The sequence below is a fragment of the Macrotis lagotis genome, chromosome 1, assembly GCF_037893015.1.
Source record: "Macrotis lagotis isolate mMagLag1 chromosome 1, bilby.v1.9.chrom.fasta, whole genome shotgun sequence".
In the NCBI taxonomy this organism is placed as follows: Eukaryota; Metazoa; Chordata; class Mammalia; order Peramelemorphia; family Peramelidae; genus Macrotis; species Macrotis lagotis.
Window position 1 is genome coordinate 811,392,266 of NC_133658.1, and position 26,844 is coordinate 811,419,109.

The window sequence follows — 26,844 nt, forward strand, 5'->3', positions numbered from 1 at the left end:
AAGAAGAGAAAGTGCATAGGAGACAAGTGGCGATTAATTCAGGGCAAAAGCATGGAGGTGGGAAATGGAGTGCCATATATGAAGGAAGCAAGAGGCCAGTTTGACTGAATTACAGTAGGTTTGAAGGGGAGTAGTGTATAAGATGACAAAAATTAGATTGGGATCAGGTTGTGAAGGTTTCTTAAAAGCCAAATAAAAGAATGAATATTTTTAATTTCAATTGTAGAGTGTTCAATCTCGGGGCAGCTAGGTGGCGCACTGGATAAAGCACTGGCCCTGGAGTCAAGAGTACCTGAGTTCAAATCCGAACTCAGACACTAGCTGTGTGGCCTTGGGCAAGCCACTTAACCCCATTGCCTTGCAAAAAAAAAAAAAAAAACTAAAAAAAATTCAATCTCTGATTCATAAATTACTTCTTTTACACCTGAAAAATAGTATAATTTTTAAAAAAATCTCTTGACACCACTAACCTCTCAGATAATCATTCCAACCCAGCTCTTTTTCCTATTAACTGTTAAACCTCTTAAAGTTTCTATACATCACCTACATTTCATCAATACCTGCTCAACCCTCAATCGTTTGTACTCTTTTTACATCTGCTCCTGACTATTTAAAATCTAAAAATCACTAAAGACCATTAATTACCAAATTCTGTGTTTTTTCCTCAGGCTTTATTCTCCCATAATCTTTCTTTTGACCAGTCCCTTTCTCCTTAGGATTTTCTCCTTCCTTGGCTAAAGGAACACACTAGCATCTCCAGAGACCATATCTTTGACAAATGAATCTCCTCAGCTTTTTATCTCCTACCCAGAAGACAGAGACATTCAGAATGGTGAATTAATGAGTGCAAATTCAGAGTGTCATATCTGACCAACCTCAGCCAGGCTTCACATTTCACCAAAGCTATCTTCCTAGTATCTACTCTATTCCTGCCATCATTAATTTAACATTTCTCCTCCCACCCCACTTTAAACAACTATTAAATCAATAGTGCCATTTACTAGAAAGAGAATATCAATCAGTTCCCCTAGGACTCCTCTCACTATCCCCATACCCTTCCCATATACAAGATGTCCCGTGTTTTCAGCTTTAATAGCTTAAAGGAATCCTGATGGTTTATTTTAATAGGTTAAAACTGTACTAAGACTCATAGAATGTCCTGTAAATGTGGTAGACCCCATTAAAAATTTAAGCTTCTTGAAGGCAGGCATTGTCTTCTCTTATATCCCAAAAACAAAGGTAAAGAGACTTCATAAATGTTTTTACATTCATATCCATTTATTCAAATTTTTCTAACTCATCACTTGTTCCTCTTTCTTATTCTATCCCTTTAATGTAGTCATTTTCCTAAGGCTTCTTTTCATTGGTCTTTCAACTTTAAACCTGCTTTTTTTTTTCTACTGCTTCTCAAAATTTAATTCTGTGAGAATGTACATAATCATGGAATCATAGAAGTAGAAATAACCTTAGAAGTAAACTAGTACAATATCATATGTTTACATATGAGGAAACTGAGGCCCATTTTTAACCATCCTTAACCATAAGATTGTACAAAAAAGTTTATATCATAAACCAGTGCTACTCTTAGCTGCCATCTCTTTCCATGGGGCAAGAAAATCAAGTATTTTATTTGATTACTGAGAAAATTTCTAGACTTTTTAATCTCTTCATTAAAGCAACTGAGTTATATCTAAACTTCTATGGGAAAACATAATCTTAAAAACATATATAAAATATAACTAAATTTATTACTCTGTGTTGGTTATACAATGGTTAAAGTATGGTGCAAATGAGGCCAAGGTAATTATATTAGCATCAACATTAGACAGTTAACATAGCACAACATAGTTAACCGTCACACAACCAAAAATCACTACTGAACTAAACAGTACCCATCCTCCTAAATTACACCTAGCACATGCCTCTACACAAAGGTATTTAATAAATTCTAGTTGAATGATGGAATCATTGCAGGGAGAATGAAACCTTTGCTTTTGTGTTCTCTAATTTAAGATTATGCCCCTTTGAAAAGGACCTAAAAATTTTTATGGTTCTTGAGTGTGGTGGCAAAAAAAAAAAATGGTAATTGGGGGAATGCCTAACAACTTGGGAATGGCTGAACAAGTGTATTTTCATATATGTTCATATGGTATATGAATATAATGTAATACTATTATGCTATAAGAAATAATGAGTTGGTGGTTTTCAGAAAAACCTGGAAAGACTCACATGAACTGATACTGAGTGAAGTAAGCAGAACCAAGAGAACATTGTACACATTGTACAACCTTGTGTGATAATCAATTATGATGGATTCTCAGTACTACAACGATCCATGACAATTCCAAAATATTTATGATAGAAAATGTCATCCACATCAAGATAAAAAAAACTATAGAGTCTAAATGCAGACTGAAGCATACTATTTTCACTTTTTTGGATTTTCTTTTTCTTCATGGGTTTTTTCCTTTTGTTCTGTTTCTTCTTTTACAACATGAATAATGTAGAAATATTTTTAACATGATTGCATATGTACAACATATCTGATTGCTTGCCTTCTTGGGGGGGGGAGGGGGCAGAGAGAGAGGAGAAAAATTTGGAACTCAAAATCTTATAAAAATATGAATGTTGAAAATTATCTTTACACAATAGGAAAAAATAAAATTCTATTTTAAAAATATTATGCCCTTTTTATGGACAGTGATATAAACCTTAAATGAAATTTTCAAAGCCAAATGATCAAATAAGTAATTTCTATATGTGTATATGTTTACATATGTATATTTCATGATGAAATCATGTGTTAAGTATCTAGGTTTATATGCATAACCATAATGCAAAATATAATTGTTTTAAGTCATACTGCTTATCCCTATAGAATATAGATCTACATTCTTTTTAGAGACTAGATATCTGAGTTTTATTCACAGTTTAGTCATTGACTCATTGTAGTATCAAACAATTCACTTAACGATGTATGAATGACAAAACTAACATTACTCAGAGGTTAAAAAAAATCAAGGCAAATGATGTTCTTTGAGCCATACTCCCACACTTTCTGAAAATGATTTTAGATAAACACTAAATTGTTTGACATTAAAAATATAAGTAGTGAACTTATTTGTGGAATTATTTTGCTTTCCTTTTACAAATTTAAGTAGACCTTACAAACAATGAGTGTTCAAAGTGCTATTTTCAAACTCCCTATTAAATTTAAGGAATTTTCACTAGTAACTCAATAGTATATTTGAAAGCCTCATTCCAAAAAGAGCACTATTCTGCTTTTGTCACACACAAAACAGAGTAAAACAAAGAGCAAACTGCCCTCCTTCAATTACCCAAAGAGAGTTCTAAAATAAAGAGGCACTGGTTTTCAATTATTTTTTTAATGGAAAAGTAAATTACATATCCACAGGATGAGATTCTTTTAATTGATAAGTAACCTTTTATCATTATTCTAATTTCACAGACCTACCATAGATAGGAAACACTATGTTATTTGCAAAACAAAAAGGCCATCCCAAAAGCAACATAATAAGCAAACTGCATTTGATTTAAAAGGTCATCTGAACCAACCTAGTGGCTTAGCAACACTGTTTTGAGTTGCTGAGAGACCTAAGATGTTCATGGACTTGATTTCTCGGTCCTAGTCATTTGAAAACTAAGCCAATCACTAAGAAATATACAAGTGCTTTTGCTTTAATGGGGGAATCTGGCTGCTCTGTGTAAAGATTCCTATCAACAGGCCAAATGGAATCACTGGCAGCAGTTACTGGGTCTGAGAAATGATGGTAAATGAGGCAGCTCAGAAAGGGAACCCCTCTCTCATTTACATTTAGAGACTACACAGACATGAGTGAAGTATTCCTTCTAAGTTGTGTGAAAAAAATGTTTGGCATCCTATTAAGTTATCCAATGGGAAAGATAAATAAATAAACAAACAAACAAAAATACTCTACTATTCTCAACACCAAGTCAGAGAATAGGCTGTGAATCTAATGGGTGGTAATAAACACAGGAATTGAGTTATAGTGAATCCAAAGATTGATTCTTTACATGTCATTTTGGGGCTCTGATCCTCTGGGAGACAACCACCTGGCTCCCCAAATACAGAGGCAAAATGATAATGATCCTAATGAATCTTTTCACACTCCTTTCTTATATATGACTTTTTTAAAAAATTCTATAGCTGATAGCCCCCACACAAAGAAAAACAGAAAATTGTGAACTCCAAAAAAAGCATACCCAAGATTGTTTCCCTTCTGCCTTTGGGGAATGTGTATTCCTTCACACAAAGAGAAGGGCATTTGAGTTGATTAAAAACCACTTACTATGATTGTAAATGCTAGTTTTTAATTGGTCTACTAAACTGTTTACATTGGATTTTCAATTCTTGACATCCAGTTGAAAGTAGGTACTGATTTTCTACTACCATGAGGTAAATCTGTGTTCTTTCCATCCTACCTTTATATTAAACAATAAAAAGCCTTAGCTGTTTTTCTGGGATCATTTGATTTGAAATACTAACAGTAACAGAAACAGCATTGTTAACATGAAAAAATCTTATGAAATTTGTGAATCTCTGTGTGGTCATTTGTACAAAAGAGAGTAAAACAAAGTGGAAACTGCCCCCCCTTTGATTACCCAAAGAGAGTATGGAATGCTGTTAGTGTTTCAAGCAGCTAGGGAACCCTGTAATAAGGAGATACTCTGGATGCTGTCTAAGATGGACCTGCTCCATAACAAATTAACATTCTTTTTTTTTTGTTTTGTTTTGTTTTAGGTTTTTGCAAGGCTTGCCCAAAGCCACACAGCTAGGTAATTATTAAGTGTCTGAGATTGGATTTGAAGGTACTCCTGACTCCAAGACTGGCGCTTTATCCACTGTGCCACCTAGCCGCCCCTACAAATTTCCATTCTATAATAAATATTATAATATCAAATGAACACTCTAATAGAGAGATCACTGAACATAGAGTCTGAGGATTGTGGTTCAAATTCCTCACCTATGTGAACTTTAGCAAGTCATTTCAACTCTTTGAGAACCTCAGTTTCATTATCTGTAAAATGGGAAAGATTATCTAATCCAAATCCAAATTCATTTTTACCTCTTAATTCTATGATCCTAAAGTTATAATATATATATACATATATATATATATATATATATATATATATATATATATATATATATATATATATATTTGGGATCCCCTGAATGATAAATTTTTTAAGGTCAACAGTTTTGTTTTTCCTATTAAGGACTTTAGAAATTGACTGTGTGACATGGGAGACACTGGCAAAGGATCACCCAGCATGGTATACTTGTATCAAAGAAGGTGCTGTGGTCTAGGAGCAAAGTAGAATTAAAGTACCTCAAAAGAAATTTGCTAGCTATACAGATTTAGAAAATCTACCTCAAATGTTCACATGGACTATTTGTGTCCAACTTGTGGTAGAGCATTCCAAGGTCATATTGATCAGGCACAATTGAACACTTATTGCACAGTCTATCATAGTGATATAATTTCAGTCTCCTTTGAGAATGAAGGGCAACAACTAATGATAGATAAGAAATAATAAGATTAAGGAGATTAAGAGAGACTGAGACAAAGACTGAGAATGAGACTGAGACTGATGGAGTATGAGTATGAATGAATATAGATCTATAAATAGATTTCTTTTAAAAAAATCTCTACATATATAAATATCTATCTATAAATGATTTCTATTTAGATATGTATGTATTATATACACACACACACAAACTTAATCACAAAATTCATGTTTAAAGTGTTTTTTAATAAGTTTTTTTTTGCAAGGCAATGGGGTCAAGTGGCTTGCCCAAGGCCACACAGCTAAACAATTATCAAGTGTCTGAGGCCAGATTTGAACTCAGGTCCTCCTGACTCCAGGACTGGTGCTCTATCCACTGAGCCACCTAGCCACTCCCATGTTTAAAGTCTTTCTAGCTTAGTAGAGCCAAACAAAACTTGAGCTTTAAAAGTATAAAAGCATCTTTCAAGATCCCAGGGACATAGCCACACTAAGAATATTACAACAGGCTTAGATACTGCAAGTTTTCATAAAATGCACTTTCTATGAGAGAGAATAGATTAAATGGGGGTGGTAGGGAATAGGATGGAGGAAAATATAACTACAATAGCAACTTGGAAAAAATATTGAAGCAATTTCTTTGATGAACTTGTGTTAAAGAATGATATCCATCCCAAAAAAAGAGCTGTTGGTGTCTGAATACAGACTAAAACACACCTTTTTCTCTCACTTTATTTTTCTTGAGATTTCTCTTTCTTAGTGGGGGGGAGGATTATGTTTACTTTTATAACATAACTGTTGTAGTAATGTGTTTCATGGTTACACATTTTTAACCTACAAGTAACTTGCTTTCTCACTCAGGGGAGTGGAGTGGGAGGAAGGGAGAGAATTTGAAACTCAAGATTTTTGAAGCAAATGTTGAAACTTGCTTTTGCATATAGCTTGTGTAAAAAAAATAAAATTTAAATTAAAAAAATACATACTTTCACACTGCCTTATGACATATAATGAGTTTCAGTGCAGCAATCTGATTCTCATTTGCAGTTCTGATCTGGCATTGATACTTTAAAAGAGCTACTACTGAAAAGGAAAACCTCAATTCATCAATCTATTTCTCTAATGAAATTGTCTGATCTTTATTCCCTCCATTTTTTAAAGTTTGTTTTTTTTTTTTAATTTTCAGTGAACTGAAGCTTTGGAGTTCAAAATTTATGTTCTGGTTTTGCATTATGATTTCAAAATTACAAATAAGGCATTACATTATGAAAAATATACATACTTTCTATGTGGTTTTTTTTAACCTGGACACTAAAATTATCCAAATCTATGGAAAACACAGGAAATTTGGGGCTTATAATGAAATTCTTTCTAGCTAGAATACCCCATCTAGATCTTGTGAAAGTTATCTATTATCTCTAGATCTTTCTTTCTTCTTTCCCTAAGAATTTAGTCTCTCTCCTCTCCAACCAATACCCTGTACTATGAAACTTTGACAGATGTGTCAATCTTGTCAATTATGCATTTATATATCAGTGTTGTTTTCTATAGACATACTCTTAGTATCACTGTGGACAGAATTTTAAAAGGTTGAAGTTAGATTACATCCTGTCATACTACTTAGGCAGTCACTTTATCACAAAATATTCTTATAGGTCTTTGTAGAACCATTCTGTGTGTACCTAGTAGCTAATCTTCAAATAGTTTAAATTTTATTTCGTCATATATTTTATTCTATTTCCCACCATCCACTTTTTCTGATCCTCCTCACATATTGCTGAATGGTTCTGGAGAAGACAAAATTCTTGTGACTGAGTCCATTACAAATCCATGCTGTTTAATCTCAACTAGGCCTTCACTGAAATAAAGTAATCCTTTGACCCCTCTTTAATTGATCCTCTATTACATTATACACAGAGACCATTCCAAACATTCTCTTTTCTCTATCCTGTCAATGGAGAAGCTTCACATTTTCAATATTAACATTTTCTCTCTCTATTCTACATGATGTTATACTCTATATTTCTTTCTCTACTCCATTCGATGATGATTAGGTGACCTTTCTCCTTGCCAAGATCAACTTCTCTAACTTGTATTTTTTTATCTTTTCCCCAGCAAATTGTCCCTATAACCCTCTGATCATCATTTTGTCCCAGTTTCTTTTTACAAATAAGCTTAACATCCCCCCATCTTTAAATACTCGCCCTAACCATTTCCTCATGCTATATCCTTTATCTCACCTTCCTTTTTACAGAAACTTCTAGAAAAAGCTATCTACATTCATTGTATCCACTTTCTCACTCACTTTTAATCTGAGTGATTGCTGAAATTGCTCTCTCCAGTCAGTCAATAAGTATTTATTAAGTGTTTATTAATTAAAGCATTTATTAATGTACATGATATTGTGTTAAATGCTGGGAATGCAAAAAGAGGCTAAAGAAAGTCCCTGTCCCTGAGGAACTCACATTCTAATAGGGGAAACAAGAAGCAAAGAAACATGTACAAACTAGATGCATAGAGGATAAATAAGAACCAATGTTTAAAAAAGGAAAGCACTAAAATTAAGAAGTACTGGGAAACATTTCCAAGAAAATTAAAGAAAGTACTTCAAGTTACCAATGATCTAATAGGTTTTTTTCCCTCAGTTCTCATCATTATTGCTCTCTCCTCAAAGACTGAGGCTATTGATCACTTTCAAGTCCTGGATATTCTCTTTTCTTAGTTTTCCAAACAACACTCTTGGTTCTCCCCTTGGCTTTTCGGCTCCTTTGTTAAAGCATCATCTGTGTCTGGTTCCTTAAATGTAGTTATGCCACAAAGTTCTCTCTGACATCTTCTTTCTTGGTGATCTCATGAGCTCCCATGGGCTGTAATCATCTCTATGCAAATTAACCAGATCCTTATATGCAATCCTTCTGAGTTCCAGATTTTCAATACCAACTTCCAACTCAATATTTCATATCAGATGTGCCCAAAATAACTCAAACTCAACAGATACAAATAGAACTCATTATCTTTCCTTGCTTGCCAAATCCTACTGTTCTTCCAAACTTTCCTTTTTCTGTTGAAGGTAGTGCTACTCTTTCAGGGCTGCTAGGCAGGACAGTGGATAGAGCACTGGAGTCAGGAGGACCTGAGGTTCAAATTCAACATTTGACACATTAACTTTGTGACCCTTGGCAAGTCACTTAACTCTGATTGCCTCACACCCAGGGCCATCTCCAGTGTACTGATTCATGTCTGGCCACTGGGCTCAGAGGGCTTCAGAGGAGAAAATGAGGATAGAGATTTAGCACAGCACCCCTCACTCAAATGCAATTCACATGCATATCAACATCTGCCTGATGTCATGATCTTCTTCAGAAACCTTCAAAAAGGACAAACCTGTTATCTTTTTTATCAAACGGACTTGAAACATAACTGTTATCTTACCCTTCCTCACTCCATATGTCCAGTCATTTACCAAATCTTGTCAACACTACTTCCATGACATCTTTCATATCCATCCTTCTTGTTTGCAGTAACACAGTCAACATTCTAGTTCAATTTCTCATCACCTCTCTCTTGGACTCCTAATTGGTTTTCCTGTCTCAAGTCTCTCCATTCGACACAAAGTTGCCAAAAGTATATTTTTTTTAGGTCTTTGCAAGGCAAATGGGGTTAAGTCACTTGCCCAAGGCCACACAGGTAATTATTAAATGTCTGAGGCCGGATTTGAACTCAGGTACTCCTGACTCCAGGGCCAATGCTCTATCCACAGCACCACCTAGCCATCCCCAAAATTATATTCTTAACATATTTGACCACATCACTATGATGCTCAAAGAGTTCCAGTGGCTCTCTATGGTCTCTCAGATTAAATAAAATCTCCTCTGTTTGGAATGTAAATTCTTAAAAATCTGTATTCAATTTACCTTTCCAGGCTTGTTAGATATTACTCCCCTATATGCAGCACTCTATGGTATTCAAAATGACCCCTTGCAATTCCTAACACATAATATTCCATCTCCTGGTTCTATGTCGTTAACAAGAGGTATAATAGGAAAGTTCTGCTTTAATTCCAATCTCTAAATTCCTTCAAAACCTACTAAAACGCTGCCCTTCCCTGATTCCCCTTCTGACCTCTCCCTAATCCACTTATTTATTCTGAATATATTTCATATTTTCCTCTGTGTAAATGTCATTTCTTTCAATAGACTACAAGCTCCTTAAAGGCAGGATTTGTTTCATTTTTGTCTCTGTAGTTCCCAAATTTAACTCAACTACTCAGTGCTGATGGAGTCACATTGATTAACAATATAGACAGGATCCTGGGAAGTTCACACTTCCAAAGTGTTCTTTTTTTTTTGAAGGAGTGGAACATGTATATCTACGTTATTTATTTTTTCCTTATCTATATTTAATATTTATTTATTCTCATTTTGTACAAATAATGTTTTTATACATTAATGAAATATTCTTGTTTAAGAGTAAACAAAATACCCCCTCCCCCAAAAATATATAGACTCACTTGAGTGATAAAGTAAAGGGGAGAGAAAAAAATTAAAGTTAAAATTTAAAAAAATAATAGTAATAACTGTAGGTATGTCCAGGTGGTGCAGTGGATGGAGAACCAGTGCTGGAGCCAGGAGCACCCGAGCTCAAATCCAGCCCCGTACACCCAACAATCACCCAGCTGTGTGACATGCAAGCCACCCCAACCCCACTGCCCTGCAAAAACCAAAAAGAAAAAAAAGAAAAAAGAGACCCAAAATAAAATAAAATAGTAATAATAATAATGGGGTGGCCAGGTGACAGACAGACAGAGCACTGGCCCTTGAGCCAGAAGCACCCAGGTCCAAATCCGGCCTCAGACACCCAACGATCACCCTTCTATGCAGGCCACCCAGCCCCATTTGCCCTGCACCCCAGCCCCAAAACAATAATAATAAAAAATGTGCTTCAGTCTGTGTTCCAACACCACCAACTCTGTCACAGGTGGATCACATTCTTTATGATAAGTCCATCACAAAAATTACTTCCATATTTTTCCACCATTGCCATTGCTGATTGCAACTCCCTCCTTTCGTATTTCTCCACTACCATGTACTATATTTTCTCTCTCCTTTCACTCTGACTCTGCTGTAGGGTGGCTGAATGGCATACCTGGCCCTGGGGCTAAGAGGCCCCAAGCCCCCAATCCCTTAGGCCCAGCATCTACCTAGCCCTAAGATCCTGGACAGGTCATCCAATCCCAGCCCCTTGCAAGAAGTAAAAAAGAAAATGTGTTATATCTGAACACTCTCCCCCCATGGTCCATCCTCTCCTCCATCATTCACATCCTGACCCCTTCCCCCTGTCCCCCCTTTCTTACTCCAGATGTCTATACCACATTGAGTATATATGCTGTTTCCTCTCCTAGCCACCTCTGATGAGAGCGAAGATTCCCTCATTCCCCCTTGCCTTCCCCCCTTCCATATCATTGCAATAGCTCATTGTAATAAAGAAAAAGCTTATTACATGAAATATCTTGACCTATTCCCCCTCTCCTTTTTCTTTCTCCCATTACCTTTCTTTTTTCTATTGACTCCATTTTTACACCATATTTTATCTTCAAATTCAGCTTTTCTCCTGTGCTTCATCTATAAAAGCTCCTTCTACCTGCTCTGTTAATTGAGAAGGTTCATATGAGTATTATCAGTGTCATTTTTCTATACAGGAATACATGAAGCTCATCATCATTAAGTCCCTCATATTTTCCCCTTCTCCTCCAATCTCTGTGCTTCACCTGAGTCCTGTATTTGAAAATCAAACCTTCTGTTCAGCTCTGGCCATTCCAACAGCAACATTTGAAATTCCCCTGGCTCACTGAAAGTCCATCTTTTTCCCTGAAAGAGGACATTCAGTTTTGCTGGGTAGTTGATTCTCAGTTGCATTCTAAGCTCTTTTGCCTTCCAGTATATTATATTCCAAGCTTTATGAGCTTTTAATGTAGTTGCTGCTAAGCCCTGTGAGATCCTGATTGCAGCTCCATGGTATGTGAATTGTGTTCTTCTGGCTGCTTGTAATATTTTCTCTTTGACTTGGGAGTTCTGGAACTTGGCTATAATATTCCTGGGGGTTGTTTCTTTTGGATCTCTTTCTCAGAGAGATCAGTGGATTCTCTCCATTTCTATTTTGCCCTCTGCTTCTAGGATATCAGGGCAATTTTCTTGTAGTAATTCTTTGAAAATGATGTCAAGGCTCTTTTCCTGATCATGGCTTTCAGGTATTCCAATAATTTTTAAATTATCTTTCCTAAGTCTGTTTTCCATATCAGTTGTTTTTTCAATGAGATATTTCACTTTTCTTCTAATTTTTCATTCTTTTGGTTTTGAGGTATTGAGTCCTGATTTCTCATAAATTCAGCAATCTCCCTGAGTTTTATTCTTTGTCTGAAGGATTTGTTTTCCTCAGAGAGCTTTCTTATCTCCTTTTCCATCTGGCCAGTTCTGCTTTTTAAAGCATTCTTCTCCTCATTAACTTTTGAACTGTTTTACCCATTTGACCTAAGCTGGTTTTTAGCATGCTATTTTCTTCAGCATTTTTTTGGATTTCCTTGACTAGGCTGCTGACTTCATTTTCATGTTTTTCCTGCATCTCTCTCATTTCTTTTCCCAGTTTTTCTTCTAACTCCCTCATTTGATTTTCAAAGCCTTTTTTTGAGCTCTGTCATAGCCTGAGCCCAATTTCTGTTTTTTCTTGGAGTCTTTAGATGCAGGAGCTTGTGCCTCTTTATCTTTAGACTGAGTGTTTTGATCCTTTTTGGGCTCACAGGCAAAGTATTTGTCAATAGTGTTCCTCTTTTTTCTCTGCTTACTCATTTTCCCAGCCTGAGCCTAATTTCGGGGTGCTTCCTGAGCTTTTGGGACACCCCCTACAAGGATCTCAGTGTGTGAGGTTCTGTTCTCCCTCCTGGTCTGTGAATGACCATAAGCGCCCCCCTCTGCCACAGGGCTGCAGTAGGGGGGTAGCCCTGCTGTTCTATTGGGGGGGGGGGGCCTAGACTGTGATCAGTATCTGAATGTGGTCAGAACCCCAGCGTCCTGTTCCAGGGACACAGGATAGAGCTGGGCAGTCTCTCTCTGCTCCCTCCCTTGGCTCAGTGTGGTAATGCCCTGGGGACTCGTGCTTACCGGCTTCTGCTTTCTATTCTGGATCTGGGCTGCCCCAGCCACTGCTTGTTGTGTGCCCTGAGGGCTGGGCTTCACATGCTCACTCTGACAGAGGTCCCCTGCTGTTCCCCCAAATTTTGCCCGGTGCACCCTGGGGCATAGGTCAGGAAACTCCCCCTGCTGCTGTGAGCCGCAGCTCCCAGTGCCCTGGGGCTGCCTCCAGGAGGCTGAAGTTCTTGCACTCTGGTGGGCCACCCCTCTGGCGGCTGCCCCTCCAACCCAGGGGAGCAGAGCCTTTCTGCTCTTTTTTAGGTTACCTTGAGTAGCAGAACTGCCTCACTGGGTCTCTCTGTGGGTTCTGTCTCTTGAAAATTTAGTTAGAGTCCTTAGTTTATAAGTTTTCTGATAGAGCGCCTAAGAGGGGATCCTCTCTTGTTGCCATCTTGGCTTTGCCCCCCCCCAAGTATCTTAATATACCATTATCAATCAATGCAGAAGCCATTGACCATTTACCTCAAGTTGCAGTCAATCAGTCCCTAGCTGAAGTTTCAACTAAAAGAAGAGGTTTTGAATACCATTAGGCTCCTTTCAAGGGGCAAAGCACCTGGTGCTGATTCAATTCCACTTGAGATCTACAAGGTCCATTGCTCATCCAAAAGCTGACTGAAATTTTTCAGGTTATATGGCATGAAGAGGTAATTCTCCAAGAATTCAAAAATACCTCCACTGCCCATCTCTATAAAGGAAAAGGGAATCAGTTGCCCTCTGACAATCACAGGAGTATTTCTCTTTTAGTCATTGTTGGTAAGATTCTTGCCAGAGTCTTTCTCAATAGGCTGATCCTTCACCTGGAAGATGGTCACCTCCCTGAGAGCCAATATGGCTTCAGAAAAGGGTAGAAGAACAATCCATATGTTATTTGCTGCCCAACAACTCCAGGAAAAACACCAGGAACAGAACAGAGGTCTGTATACAACATTTGTAGATCTGACCAAGGCCTCTGTTACTGTCATCACGATGGCTTATGGAAAATTATGTCAAAATTTGATTGCCTAGAGAAGTTCATCAGTATTGTACATCAATCTCATGACAGCATGCATGCCAAGGTTCTGGATAACAGACAATACTCTTAAGATTTCCCAGTCACTAATGGAGTGAAACAAGGATATGTCTTTGCTCCCATACTTTTTTAGCATGATGTTTAGCATGATGTTTTCAATCATGTTATCAAACAAACACCTTCACTGAGGATGAACATGACCTCAAGGTCAACTACCACACTGATGGCAAATTCTTCAACTTAAAAAGGTTACAAGCCAAGACCAAGGTGGAGGAAGTGTTGGTGCATGATCTTCGGTTTGGAGATGATTGTGCCCTCTATGCAGCTTCTGAAGCTGGGATGCAACAAAGTATGGATCGATTCTCTGCTGCATGTGTTCATTTTGGTCCAATAATTAACGCCAAGAAAACCCAGGTGCTCCATCAACCAATACTACATCATCTATATCGGAACCATTGATTATAGCAAATGGAGAAGTTGTGAGTACTTTTGGACAAGTTCACTTACCTCGGCGGTGTTCTTTCAAGGAAGTACACATTGACAGTGAGATTGACACATTCCTTGCCAGAGTTAGCTCAGTATTTGGGAGGCTCCAAAAGAAAGTGTGGGAGAGAAGAGGTATTAGACTGACACCAAATTGAAGATCTACAGAGATGATGTGCTGATCTCATTGCTCTATGCCTGGGAAACCCAGACAGTCTACCAGCTCCATGTCAGGAAAATGAATTGTTTCTATTTAAATTGTCTTAGGAAGATTCTGAAGATCACCTAACAAAAGAAATTACCAGACACTGAGGTAGGTCCTTTCTCAAACTAAACTGCCTAGCATTCCAACATTGCAACAGAGAGTGCAACCCATGATGGACTGTACACATTGTTATGAAAGACCTTTGCTTGCCAAAAAAAAAAAAACAAAACATTTTATAGGGAAATCACACAGGGTAAATGCTTACAAGGGGGTCAGAAGAAGTGATACTGAGACATCCTGAAGGTCTCATTGAAGAATGTTAGAATTGATTGCACAGCTTGGGAGACACTGGCACAGGACTTCCTAGCATCAATGAGGATGCTGCGCTCTATGAGGAAGGCAGAATTGAAGCAGCTCAAAGGAAACATGACATCTGTAAGTTTAGAGTACCCACCCCAAGTGCATGGGCCATTTGTGCCCAGTCTGTGGTAGGGCATTCTGAGCTCATACTGGTCTGATCAGCCACAGTGAAACACACTGTAATTTGTTTCAAACATAGTGATGTTATTTTGATTTTCTTCAATAATGAATGACAAGAACCAACCAACCATCACCATTAGTATTTACACTAAAAAGGAATGAGATGATCTATAGCTCTTCCTACATGAAACTATCAAACACAGACCTAGGATTCAACTTCAATCCAACTATGATTCCCTTTTAATAGGAACAAATCAAATATAAAACTCAAATTCACCACAAAGATCCTTGAGAAGGAATTGGAAGTGTTAACCTGATTGACTGTCAATTTCTTGAAGACAAGAACCAAGTATTTTACATCTTTGCATCTCCCCTTAAAAGAACTTTGGTTAAATATGTGTGACATTCAACTGTAATTAAAATGCTACACAATCACTTTAAGACTAGTTAATGGGAAAAAACAACCACCAGACAGATACCATGGTGAAGTAGGTTCCTAAAGTACAAGATGGTAATTAAGTGTCAGCCTCTCAAAGGACAAAGATGAGCTTTGAGTCTCAGTCTTGTGTTAAGCACTTATTTCTTTTTTCTATTCATTTGATTGCTTTCAGGCTTTTCTACTTACAAACACCCTAATCTGACATAGACCTCTTAAATACTCTAAAACATGTTTATTTGCTCAACCGTCACTTTATAAAGCTGGGTTGTACAGTACAGTTTTGCAGAATTAAAATGAAGACAAGTAACTCAATTTAAAGAAATTCAACAAGATGGAGTTGTTAGTTTTCCATCAATGTGACGCAATTTTTAGTTTAGGGCTGATATCCTGCTGAGCTAGTAACAACTAGAGCAAAAGAAGACAGTAGCTCTTTAGCAAAGCTAGCCAATGCCTCAGTCCGAAAGCCCCAGAGTAATCCTCCAATTCAAGCCAGTACTTCTCACTTTTAAAAGACTTGGCGATTTGCTACGATCCAACAGCTAATTTTGACTTTTGTTTAAAAAAGTTTCTAAAAGAAATGATTTGCAATTTGAACAAATGCCCTGAATTGGAGGGTCTGTGTGTGTCCTTCTTAGTGTATCCTTTACAAAGACAAGGAAGTTCACCGGAGGCCACAGGCTCTAAGTGTGTGGGGAAAAATATTTCTATTAACTATTTCTTTATAATGGAAAACCTAGTGTTCCAGGCAACATTTAGAAATTCCAAATTCACAACATATTGTACTCACATATACATTTCACTTGATTAACTTTGACAAACACATCCCAAATACTTAGCTTCTTAAGACAAACTGGGGGTGGTGGAGGTAGCTAGGTGGTACAGTGGATGGAACACCAGCCTGAAGTCAGGAGGACTGAGTTCAGATCTGACCTCAGACACTTAATAATTACCTAGCTGTGTCCTTGGGCAAGTCACTTAATCCCACTGCCTTACAAAAACTAAAAAAAAACTGTGATGATTCAATTTGATGTGACATGCTGTTTGACTTATAAAACTGTCTTTGCAAATAAGTAAAAAAAATATTTATTCTCCACTTCTATCTCTCAAGGAAAAGATGACTAAGATTTCTAATCTAAACTACACAGCTCAATAGCATTTTGCAAGTCATATTTTCTTGGTTGTTTTACTAATGTCTTTATTAACACCAATAGGGGCAGCTAGGTGGTTCAGTGGATAGAGTCGTGGAATCAGGAGAACCTGAGCTCAAATCCAGCCTCACAGATATTTAACACTTACTAGCTGTGTGACCTTGAGTAAGTCACTTAACCCTGACTGCCTCATATCCGGGGTCATCTCTAGTTGTCCTGACTCATATCTGGCCCCTACACTCAGATGGATCTGGAGGAGGGAAAAAAACCAAACTAAGAATGATGGATCAACATCATCATCATCAGTATACCAACATGTTTTTGCAGTTCATAAAGATACTGACCTGAAGATAATGTTACTATGCGAACTGATGTTTTTACCACCAAACACAGTTGGAATCCATGAAGGTCTAGGTCTTATACCCCATTCTTGGAAACACTGGTCAGAATATGCAGCAAAGTCCCAAGCCTGAGGCTCAAACATATCATTGATACCAGTGGTACAAATGGGCATTACCATTTCTGTACAAGCCTGAAAAGCAAAGACAAAAGAAATTACATCTCCTATATCCAAATCACTATCTTTGGTTTTGCTTGCAAACATCTATCAAGTAAAAGTCAGAAGCCATGAAATGAAGTTATTAACATAGCTTATAATTCCTTTATTTGACAATTAATAGCAGCTATTATTTAAAGAATGCCTTTTTATTAGAGAATTCCACGTCTTTACCTGATAGCTCCAACCCTGGATCCCAAGATTGCTTGTTGCTGTTTGTGAGGTATTCAGGCAGTTTGCTTGTCCAGAATAATTGTAATAGACACTCACTGCTTGGAAAATATTCTGTACCATTACTTTATCTGATGCACTGGGATCTGTCAAATATTTGCATACCTCCTATTGTTTTTAAGAGATAAAAAGGAGAATATCAACAAACAGAAAGAATATGAATAAAAAATTGAATTGTGTTGAACTATATGGAAAACCTGTCATTAATTCCATAGTATTTTTTGTTGACGAGAAAATATTATTACTCTACAATGCTAAGACTACTTAAATAAATGAAGTTCAACTTCCATTTTCACTGGTAAGTAGCCCTAAAATTAACTTTACATATAAGGAGGAGTCTACTAGCTATGACTTAAGAAACAATAAAATGGCCATTTCCCCACAACTACTTCCCCTACCTGAATGCCTGAAATTCTTTCATTAAAGGTAAGAAAAAAATCTGAAGAATGCACAGAAGCAGAGATAAATTTATATGAGCCAATGAAAAATGAAGTAAACAGAAGTAGGAAAATAATATACAAAATTACTATGACAGTATAAAAGATACAATGAAACTGAATAATGCAATGAAATGCTGCATGATTTAAATAATCATGTTTGGCCCATAAAAAAGAGAAATTACATCTCTCTCTTTTTTTGGTGGAGGAAAATGAGTGTGAAATACTAACTATTCTGTCAGATTTAATTGAACATTGATTAGTTTTCCTACACTGTAGTTTTCTCTCCTTTTTTTTAATTCCCAGTTATGAGAGAGAACTCTCCAGGAAAGGAAGGGAGAAGAAGGTTATAACTAGAAATTGACTCCAATATATTTGAAAATCAGTGTGAGGCAAAAACAAAAGATATAAAGGTCATAGAGCAAATATTACAGCTATTAAGATATTAATGGAAAGGATAATACATTAAGCAATAAGCTTTAACGATCTCAACATGAATTTGTTTCTCAACTCTTTCTCAATATGTCAGCTGATTGGGAATAACTTTTTTGTAAAGTGAAATAAGTGATAGCAAAGCATGGTAAAGAAGAAGGGAGGGACAGTTAGGTTGCACAGTGAATAGAGCACCAGTCCTGGAATAAGGAGTACCTGAGTTCAAATCCAGACTCAGACACTTAATAATGTGTGACCTTGAGCAAGTCACTTAACCCCAGTGTCTTAAATTTTAAAAAAAAGGAAATTGTAATGATACTCTAAATTACCAAAAAAAAAAAATTTTGTCTAAAGAAGAAGGGAAAAGAGAAATCCACTTTCAACTGTTTTGCAAGGGCAAGTCTGATTTGGGAACATATAATTTAAAAAATAATTTAAATTATTTTTAAATTTAGTTAAGTTTAAATAAAATTTAATTTAATAAAAACCAACAAAAAATAAAGAAAAATGGAAAATTATATCATTCACAACTCTGAATAGGAAAAAATTCATATTCAACCTGCAGGATGGAGAAAATAAGAGATGATTTTACATGATTTACATAAAATATAAAAGCTTTTGTCCAAACAAACCTATGGATGAAGAAAGAGAAAAATTATGGAAAAATTAAGTATCTATGATAAAAGTTTAATTTCTAAGATCTATAGAGAAATAATACAAATCTATGCTACCAAATAGATAGTAAGTGGTTAGCAAATATGAACAGTTATCAAAAGAAGGAAAACATACTAATAAACACCTGAAATGGTTCAAAATCACTAATAATCTGAGAAATAGAAATTAAAATAAGCCAGAAGTATAATTTTTAGATTCAAATTGGCAGAGATGGTAAAAGAATAAGAAAAAAAAGATCAATATTGGAGAAGTTGTGGAAGATGAGTGCTGAGAATGGAGGGTTATGGATTTGCCCAAATCATTTTGGAAGACAATTTGAAATTATGAAAAAAAATGAAAAAATTGTCAAGATCATTGACCCAGAAATCCCACTAGTGGATTTATGCCACAAGTTAGTTAATGAAAGTAACAACGTAAGACAGATCCAGGCGCAATAAATAAAACAACGTTTGTTTAAAAAAATTTCATTATGTGTCCAATGATTGAAGAATAGCTATTTGATCAAAATGTGATATATCATGATGTAAGAAATAATAAATATGAAGAAAGCAAAGAATCTTGGGAAGAATTACATGAAGTGATGCTGTGTAGAGAAAGCAAGACTAAGAGAATATACAACATAACCACAATAATATAAATGAAAACTACACTAAATAGTGACAATAATCAGAACAAACTTAATGGATCATATGGATATCAAATAATTCAAATTAAAGATCACATCCTTCTTTTCCATTAACCAACAGAAATGAAATGTAGAAAGTAAAACCTACTGCTTATTGCATCATTTTTAAGGCAAGTATTTTACTTTGAGTTCTAAGCTTGCTAGAAAGTATACTTTTTTAAAGCATCAATTTTTTAAAAGAATAATTGAAAAGAATATTGAGAATAATACAAGATACCTTCATGCTAATATGCTTCAATGGGTTATAAAATAAAACTGATAATTTAACTTCAAACATAAAAAATATAAAAGAAGCTGAGCTAAGGTCTCCAAAATGTGTTACTTAGATACTTCATGGATAATGTATAGAAAGTTGGGGGCAAGAACCAAACAGTATGACAAAACTATAGCAATCTGTAATAATAATAATGTTTGTCCTTCAGAATTTTCAAAGAAGACCACGGAATCAGGGAGGTGTTGCCATGACAAGCACATGAACTGGATATGAGTAAGGCAATGTAGTGTTCAGTCACCTGTCTCACTTCTCCTCCAGAGCCATCTGGGTCCAGTGGCCAGATATGATTCAGGGCAACTGGAGATGGCCCTGGATGTGAGGCAATCAGGGATAAGTAACTTGTCCAAGGTCAGCTAGTAAGTGTCAGGGACTGGATTTGAATTCCCATCCTCCTGATTCCAAGGCCAGTGCTCTATCCACTGCGCCATCTAGCCACAATTTGTACTGGTAGAGGGAATACCCACATCCAATAAGGAAAGATTCCAAGTATCAGAATATCATCACTGGGCAAACATTTAAATAGGGGAGACTATGTCTTAGACCATAATGGGTCACTGCAAGGTAGAGAAGGGTATACTAAAAGCTTCAGTTATCAACATCTGAAATGGCTGGACTTCAATTGATTTTTTACCTTCCTTTTACAAATAACTTTACCACCATTTAGCATTCTATAGCTGTTTAAGGTTTTCCAAATACTTTACATGAGTGCTCCTTGTTTCCACAGTTAAGAAGACAGAACTAAGAAGAATGTTCAAGATCAAAATGGGGGGGTGGAGTCAAGATGGTGACAAGAACGATCTTGTCTTAGGCGCTCTCTCATAAAACTCATAAGCTAAGGACTCTAACTAAACTTTCGAGAGACAGAACCCACAGAGGGACCCAGTGAGGCACTTCTCCTACTCAAGGTAACCAACCTAGAAAAGAGCAGAAAGGCTCTGCTCCCCAGGTCAGAGGGAAGGCCAGCCAGAGGGGCGGCCTGCCAGGGAGAACTTCAGCCTCCCGGAGGCAGCCCCAGGGCGCTGGGAGCCGGGGCTCACAGCAGCAGGGGAGTCTCCTGAGCTACACCCCAGGGAGCACCGAGCACAAATTGGGGGAACGGCGGGGGACCTCTGCCAGAGAGAGCATGTGAAACTCAGCCTTCAGGGCACACAGCCAGCAGCCTGGTCTTTCCGCAGCCCAGATCCAGGAACAGAAGCAGGCAGAGCCGGTAAGCAGGAGCCCCCAGGACATGAGCCCATTGAACCTAGGGAGGGGAGTGAAGAGAGACTGCCAAGCTCTGCCCCTGGAACAGGATTCTGGGGCTCTGACCACATTCAGATCCTGATCGCAGTCTAGGCCCCTCCCCATAGAACAGCAGGGCCCCCCCCACCTCAGCCCCATGGCAGAGGGGGGTGCATATGGTCATTCACAGACCAGGAGAGAGGAGAGAGCCTCCCACACTGAGACCCTTGTGGAAGTGTCCCAAAAGCTCAGGAAGCACCCCAAAACCAGGCTCAGGCTGGGAAAATGAGAAAGCAGAGAAATAAGAGGAAGACCATTGAGAAATATTTTGCGCATGAGCCCAAGAAGGATCAAAATACTCAGTCTGAAGATGAGGAAGCACAAGTTCCTGCATCTAAAGACTCCAAGAAAAACAGAAATTTGGGCTCAGGCTATGACAGAGCTCAAAAAAGACTTTGAAAATCAAATGAGGGAGTTGGAAGAAAAACTGGAAAAAGAAAGGAGAGAGATGCAGGAAAACAAAGAAAATGAAGTCAGCAGCCTAGTCAAGGAAATCCAAAAAAATGATGAAGAAAATAGCATGCTAAAAACCAGCTTAGGTCAAATGGATAAAAACAGTTCAAAAAGTTATGGAGGAGAATACTTTAAAAAGCAAAATTGGCCAGATGGAAAAAGAGATAAGAAAACTCTCTGAGGAGAACAAATCCTTCAGACAAAGAATAGAATTCAGGGAGATTGATGAATTTACCAGAAATCAGGAATCAATACTTCAAAACCAAAAAAATGAAAAATTAGAAGAAAATGTGAAATATCTCATTGAAAAAACAACTGATATGGAAAACAGACTTAGGAAAGATAATTTAAAATTATTGGAATACCTGAAAGTCATGATCAGGAAAAGAACCTTGACATCATTTTCAAAGAATTACTACAGGAAAATTGCCCTGATATCCTAGAAGCAGAAGGCAAAATAGAAATGGAGAGAACCTACCAATCTCTCTGAGAAAGAGATCCCAAAAAACCAACCCCTAGGAATATTATAGCCAAGTTCCAGAACTCCCAAGTCAAAGAGAAAATATTACAAGCAGCCAGAAGGACACGGTTCAAATATCGTGGAGCTGCAGTCAGGATCACACAGGACTTAGCAGCAACTACATTGGAAGCTTGTAGGGCTTGGAATATAATATACCGGAAGGCAAGAGAGCTTAGAATGCAGCCAAGAATCAACTATCCAGCAAGGCTGAATGTTGTCCTCTTCCAGGGAAAAAGATGGACTTTCAATGAACCAGGGGAATTTCAAATGTTCCTTTTGGAATGGCCAGAGCTGAACAGAAGGTTTGATCTTAAGATACAGGACTCGGGTGAAGCATGGAGAATGGAGGAGAAGAGAAAATATGAGGGACTTAATGAGGATGAACTGCATGTATTCCTGCATAGAAAAACGACACTGATAATGCTCATATGAACCTTCTCAGTTAATAGAGCAGGTAGAAGGAGCTTTTATAGTTGAAGCACAAGAGAAAGCTGAATTTGAAGATAAAATATGGTGTAAAAATGGAGTCAATAGAAAAAAGGGAAATGTAATGGGAGAAAGAAAAAGGAGAGGGGGAATAGGCCAAGATATTTCATATAATAAGATTTTTCTTTATTACAATGAGCTACTGAAATGATATGGAAGGGAGGAAGGCAAGGGGCAATGAGGGAATCTTCACTCTCATCAGAGGTGGTTAGGAGAGGAAATAGCATATATATACTCAATGGGCATCTGGAGTAAGAAGGAGAGAGGGGGGACAGAGGGAAGGGGGGGATGTGAGTGATGGAGGAGAGGAGGGACCATGGGGGGAGAGTGGTCAGATATAACACATTTTCTTTTTAACTTCTTGCAAGGGGCTGGGATTGGATGGCCTGTCCAGGACCATAGGGCCAGGTGGATGCTGGGCCTAAGGGGTGGTATGGGGGCTCAGGGTTTCTTGGCCCCAGGACCAGGGATCTGTCTGCTGTGCCACTCAGCAACCCTACAGCAGAGTCAGAGTGAAAGGAGAGAGAAAATATAGTACATGGTAGTGGAGAAATTACAAAAAGAGGGAGTTGAGATCAGCAATGGCAACAGTGGAAAAATATGGAAGTAACTTTTACAATGGACTTATCATAAAGAATGTGATCCACCCACAACAGAGTTGTTGGTATTGGAACAAAGACTCAAGCACATTTTTTATTATTATTATTATTATTTTTGGGGGGTGCAGGGCAAATGGGGCTGGGGGGCCTGCCTGGGGCCGCATAGCAGGGTGATCGCTGGGTGTCTGAGGCCAGATTTGGACCCGGGTGCTCCTGGCTCAAGGGCCAATGCTCTGCCCACCACCCAGCCACCCCTACTATTTTTACTATTTTATTTTATTTTGGGTCTTTTGTTTCCTTTTTTCTTTTTTTTTTTTTTTTTTTGGTTTTTGCAGGGCAGTGGGGTTCGAGTGGTTTGCATGTTACATGGCTGGGTGATTGTTGGGTGTACAGGGACAGATGTGGGCTCAGGTGCTCACGGCTCCAGGGCTGGTGCTCCATCCATTGAACCACCTGGCCATACCTACAATTATTACTATTATTTTTTTCAATTTTAATTTTTTTCTCTCCCTTTTACTTTATCACTCAAGGAAGTCTATATTTATGGGAGGAGGGGGTATTTCATTTACTCTTAAGAATATTTTATTAATGTTAAAAGAATTATTTGTACAAAATGAGAATAAATATTAAAGAAAAAAGAAAAAAGAAAAAAAGAATCAAAATAAATTTTGCTGCCACTTTAAAAAAAAGAGTGTTCAAAAGAGTATTTTATTAACCTCCTGATCATATGAGAAACTAAAAGATTAAAGGAAAATTCTAAACTTGGGATGCAACCTAGTCAACTTTACATCTAAATATCAAAAGAGATGATATTTGTACAGTGCTTTATACAATGCTGCCTTACGTGTATTAGGTATTTAATAAATACATATTCCCTTGCCCACAAATATATAGGCTTCTATCCTAATTCCCATACACACCATAGAAAGCAAGAATAATAATTCTTCTTAAAACTTCCAGGGGTCTTACATCTGAGAATGAGTATTTGAATAAGATAAAGGGGCAAGGAAAGAGAGATTTAGAAATAAGAGAAGGAAAGAAGATAACTAAAAAAAATAAAAGGCTAATTTCTTCTCAGAGAGTATGGTCCATCCACATTACAGAAAAGATTAAGTAGATACATTCAGTCATTGTAACAGATTTTCTTTCCCTTAGTCCTCAATACCCTTCACTCTCACTCAGATAATCACATTAGTTTTGTCATTAAAAGCTCCCTTTTCATAGAATGCACCTAAACTGCTTAAACCACCCAGAGAGGTCGCATATGTTATAAAACACCAGGACAAGCGGAAGAGATTTTCCATTTTGTGTCTTATTATTCCACTTTATCTCTCTGTATGCTCAGAACACTAAGCTAAAAGGTTTCATGAGCAATTCCCTAAGAAAAAATACAGAGGGAATAAAATCTGTACAGTGTCCCTTAAGCTGCTATTTAGCCTGACAAGAGGTTCAGTATTGAAAGTGTTTATGTTGATAGAACAATCAAATGACAGGGGTGTTCCTATTCTCTCCTCTCATTTTATTTTTAATCCATCATCCCAATCCATGATTATTTTTTCATGAATGCTACAACTTTTCTTAACAATAAAGAAAAGGAAATTGAACCCATCTATACATACAAAAATGTACAAAATAAACAAAAGAATGTTACTTGAAATGGAAAATTAAATTTGAATACTAACCAATGAAGATTCCAAGAACATGATATCTAGAATATGAATTCCCCTGTACTTCATAGATATTTAAATATGTCATCTGTAATTATGCCACTTTGAAATTCTTGGTTCAAGTGACAAATCAAAAAAGATAGCTGTTTGTCAACCCCTTAAAAAGGAGGAAGTGGATCAGAGGGAGGAGGAGTTCTAAATAAATGGAACTATCCAAGTGAAAAAAAACAGTTACCAACTGGCTAGTGTTCCAGGGCTTAGCGGAATAGGAGAACAACAGAAAGAAGGTCAGGAATGGAGAAATGGAATGAAGAGTTGAGAGAAAGCGGTCCAAAACTAGAAAGTTGGGGTGGGGGGAGCAGGTATTTGAATTTTTTTGAAAATCAGGACAACAATGCTGAAATAAAATTGAAAATATATAGAAGTAAGAAATATTTCCATACATGAATACAAGAATGAAGTATATCATGTATTTTTGTTCAATCCCTCATGAATTTCTTCAACTTTGAAAGGTTAGGATAAAGCTAGTGAAAATGAACCAAAATGAAAATAATGAAAGCTGGATCTGATCAAAAGGGGAAAAAAGCAGAAACATATATAGAAAAGCAGGAAATAAAATTTTATGACCTTGAAAAAATTTAACATCAGCAAGAGTACTATTAGCTGAGGGGAAAAAAGTAAAATGTTTAGAATATACTAGATTGGCAGTGATAAGAGGCTTCTGAGAGCAACAGATTATCCTTTTATTTATAATAAATATTTTTTAAATTTCTAATTTTTAAAAAAATTAATACTTAATTACACAGATTACAAAATCTGGGGAAAATAAAGTCAGTAGACTACAGTCTCTTACATAGCACATCATGAAACTGAACTACTAAAATAAGAGTCTGCTAAGTTTTAGTTTAAAAAAAATAACAGTATCTTGGGTATGCATTATAACAGTTCCTAAGTATTGAACACACATTATATAATTCCCATTAGGACAGAGAAGTCCAAGTAATACTCTTGGTTTTATAGACGGGAAAACTAAGGGAGAGAATTTAAAATGACCCACCCATTATAGTGTGTTATAATGAATGGGTACTAAAAACTGGTCTACCTCTCAATTCCAATGATCTATCCACTTAACTGTTTTGTACAGAGAAATATTTTACTATGGGGAAAAAAAAAACTAGCTAGGTTGGATATTTTCCCTTTGTTATTTTGATCTCAGATCTCCCTCAAGGAAAAAACTTCTTTTACACCCAAAACTCACTGGTAATTCTGTTTTTCAGATTTAAGAAACATTGATTCTAAAACAAGTTGAATAGTTGTTCCTTTCACAAATCAACCTCTTAGAGGTAGAAGCGATCAACTTCAAAGGCCATGAAGTCTAAAACAGAAAGCAGGAATCCTCTTGCTAGAAGGAAAATCCATTTACCCTTGATGCAATCCATTACAATGTGGAACAGTTCCATTTTGTGGGGAAAGTTTGCTTTACTTTAAGCTTTAATCTGCTTCTCTACTATTTGCACCTATCCCTCCTATTTTTGCCCTCAGTGAACAAGCATAAAAAGTTTAATCAGGGTAGCTAGGTGGCACAGTGAATAGAGCACCAGCCCTGGAGTCAGGAGGACCTGAGTTCAAATATGACCTCAGACACATAATAATTACCTAGCTGTGTGGCCTTGGGCAAGCCACTTAACCCCACTGCCTTACAAAAAAAGAAATGTTTAATCCCTCTTCCAGGAATGATAACCCTTCAAGATTTTTTGAAGATTACTATCATACTTTCCATCCCACCTTCTAAACCCTCAACTGTATCCAAAAGTCTTCTCTTCTCCCCATTACACACTCCAAGTTCCACCAATCAATCCTTACATGCCAAGGCCCCTTCTCCCCTCATCCTGGTAAGGATGCTCAAAAAAATGCCTATATTCTTTCTAAAATGGACTGAAAGAACTGAACAGTAATTAATGTAATGTAATTAAACCTGGATAGAATGCAGCATGATTACCATTTCCTTTGCCCTGGACACAATACAGGAGGTATAAGTAATAATAAA

General features: G+C 37.0%; 1 protein-coding gene across 2 annotated transcripts in view; it reads right to left on the reverse strand.

Moving 5' to 3' along the window:
• PRCP (prolylcarboxypeptidase) overlaps positions 1-26,844 on the reverse strand; it is an 87,331-nt gene that overhangs the window by 10,010 nt on the left and 50,477 nt on the right. For both annotated transcript variants that reach the window (XM_074217004.1, XM_074217005.1), the window contains exons 7-8: positions 17,232-17,396; positions 16,846-17,033 (exon numbers count right to left, since the gene is read on the reverse strand). In XM_074217004.1, coding sequence (XP_074073105.1) covers positions 16,846-17,033; positions 17,232-17,396 — 353 coding nt within the window. The remainder of the gene's footprint in view (positions 1-16,845; positions 17,034-17,231; positions 17,397-26,844) is intronic.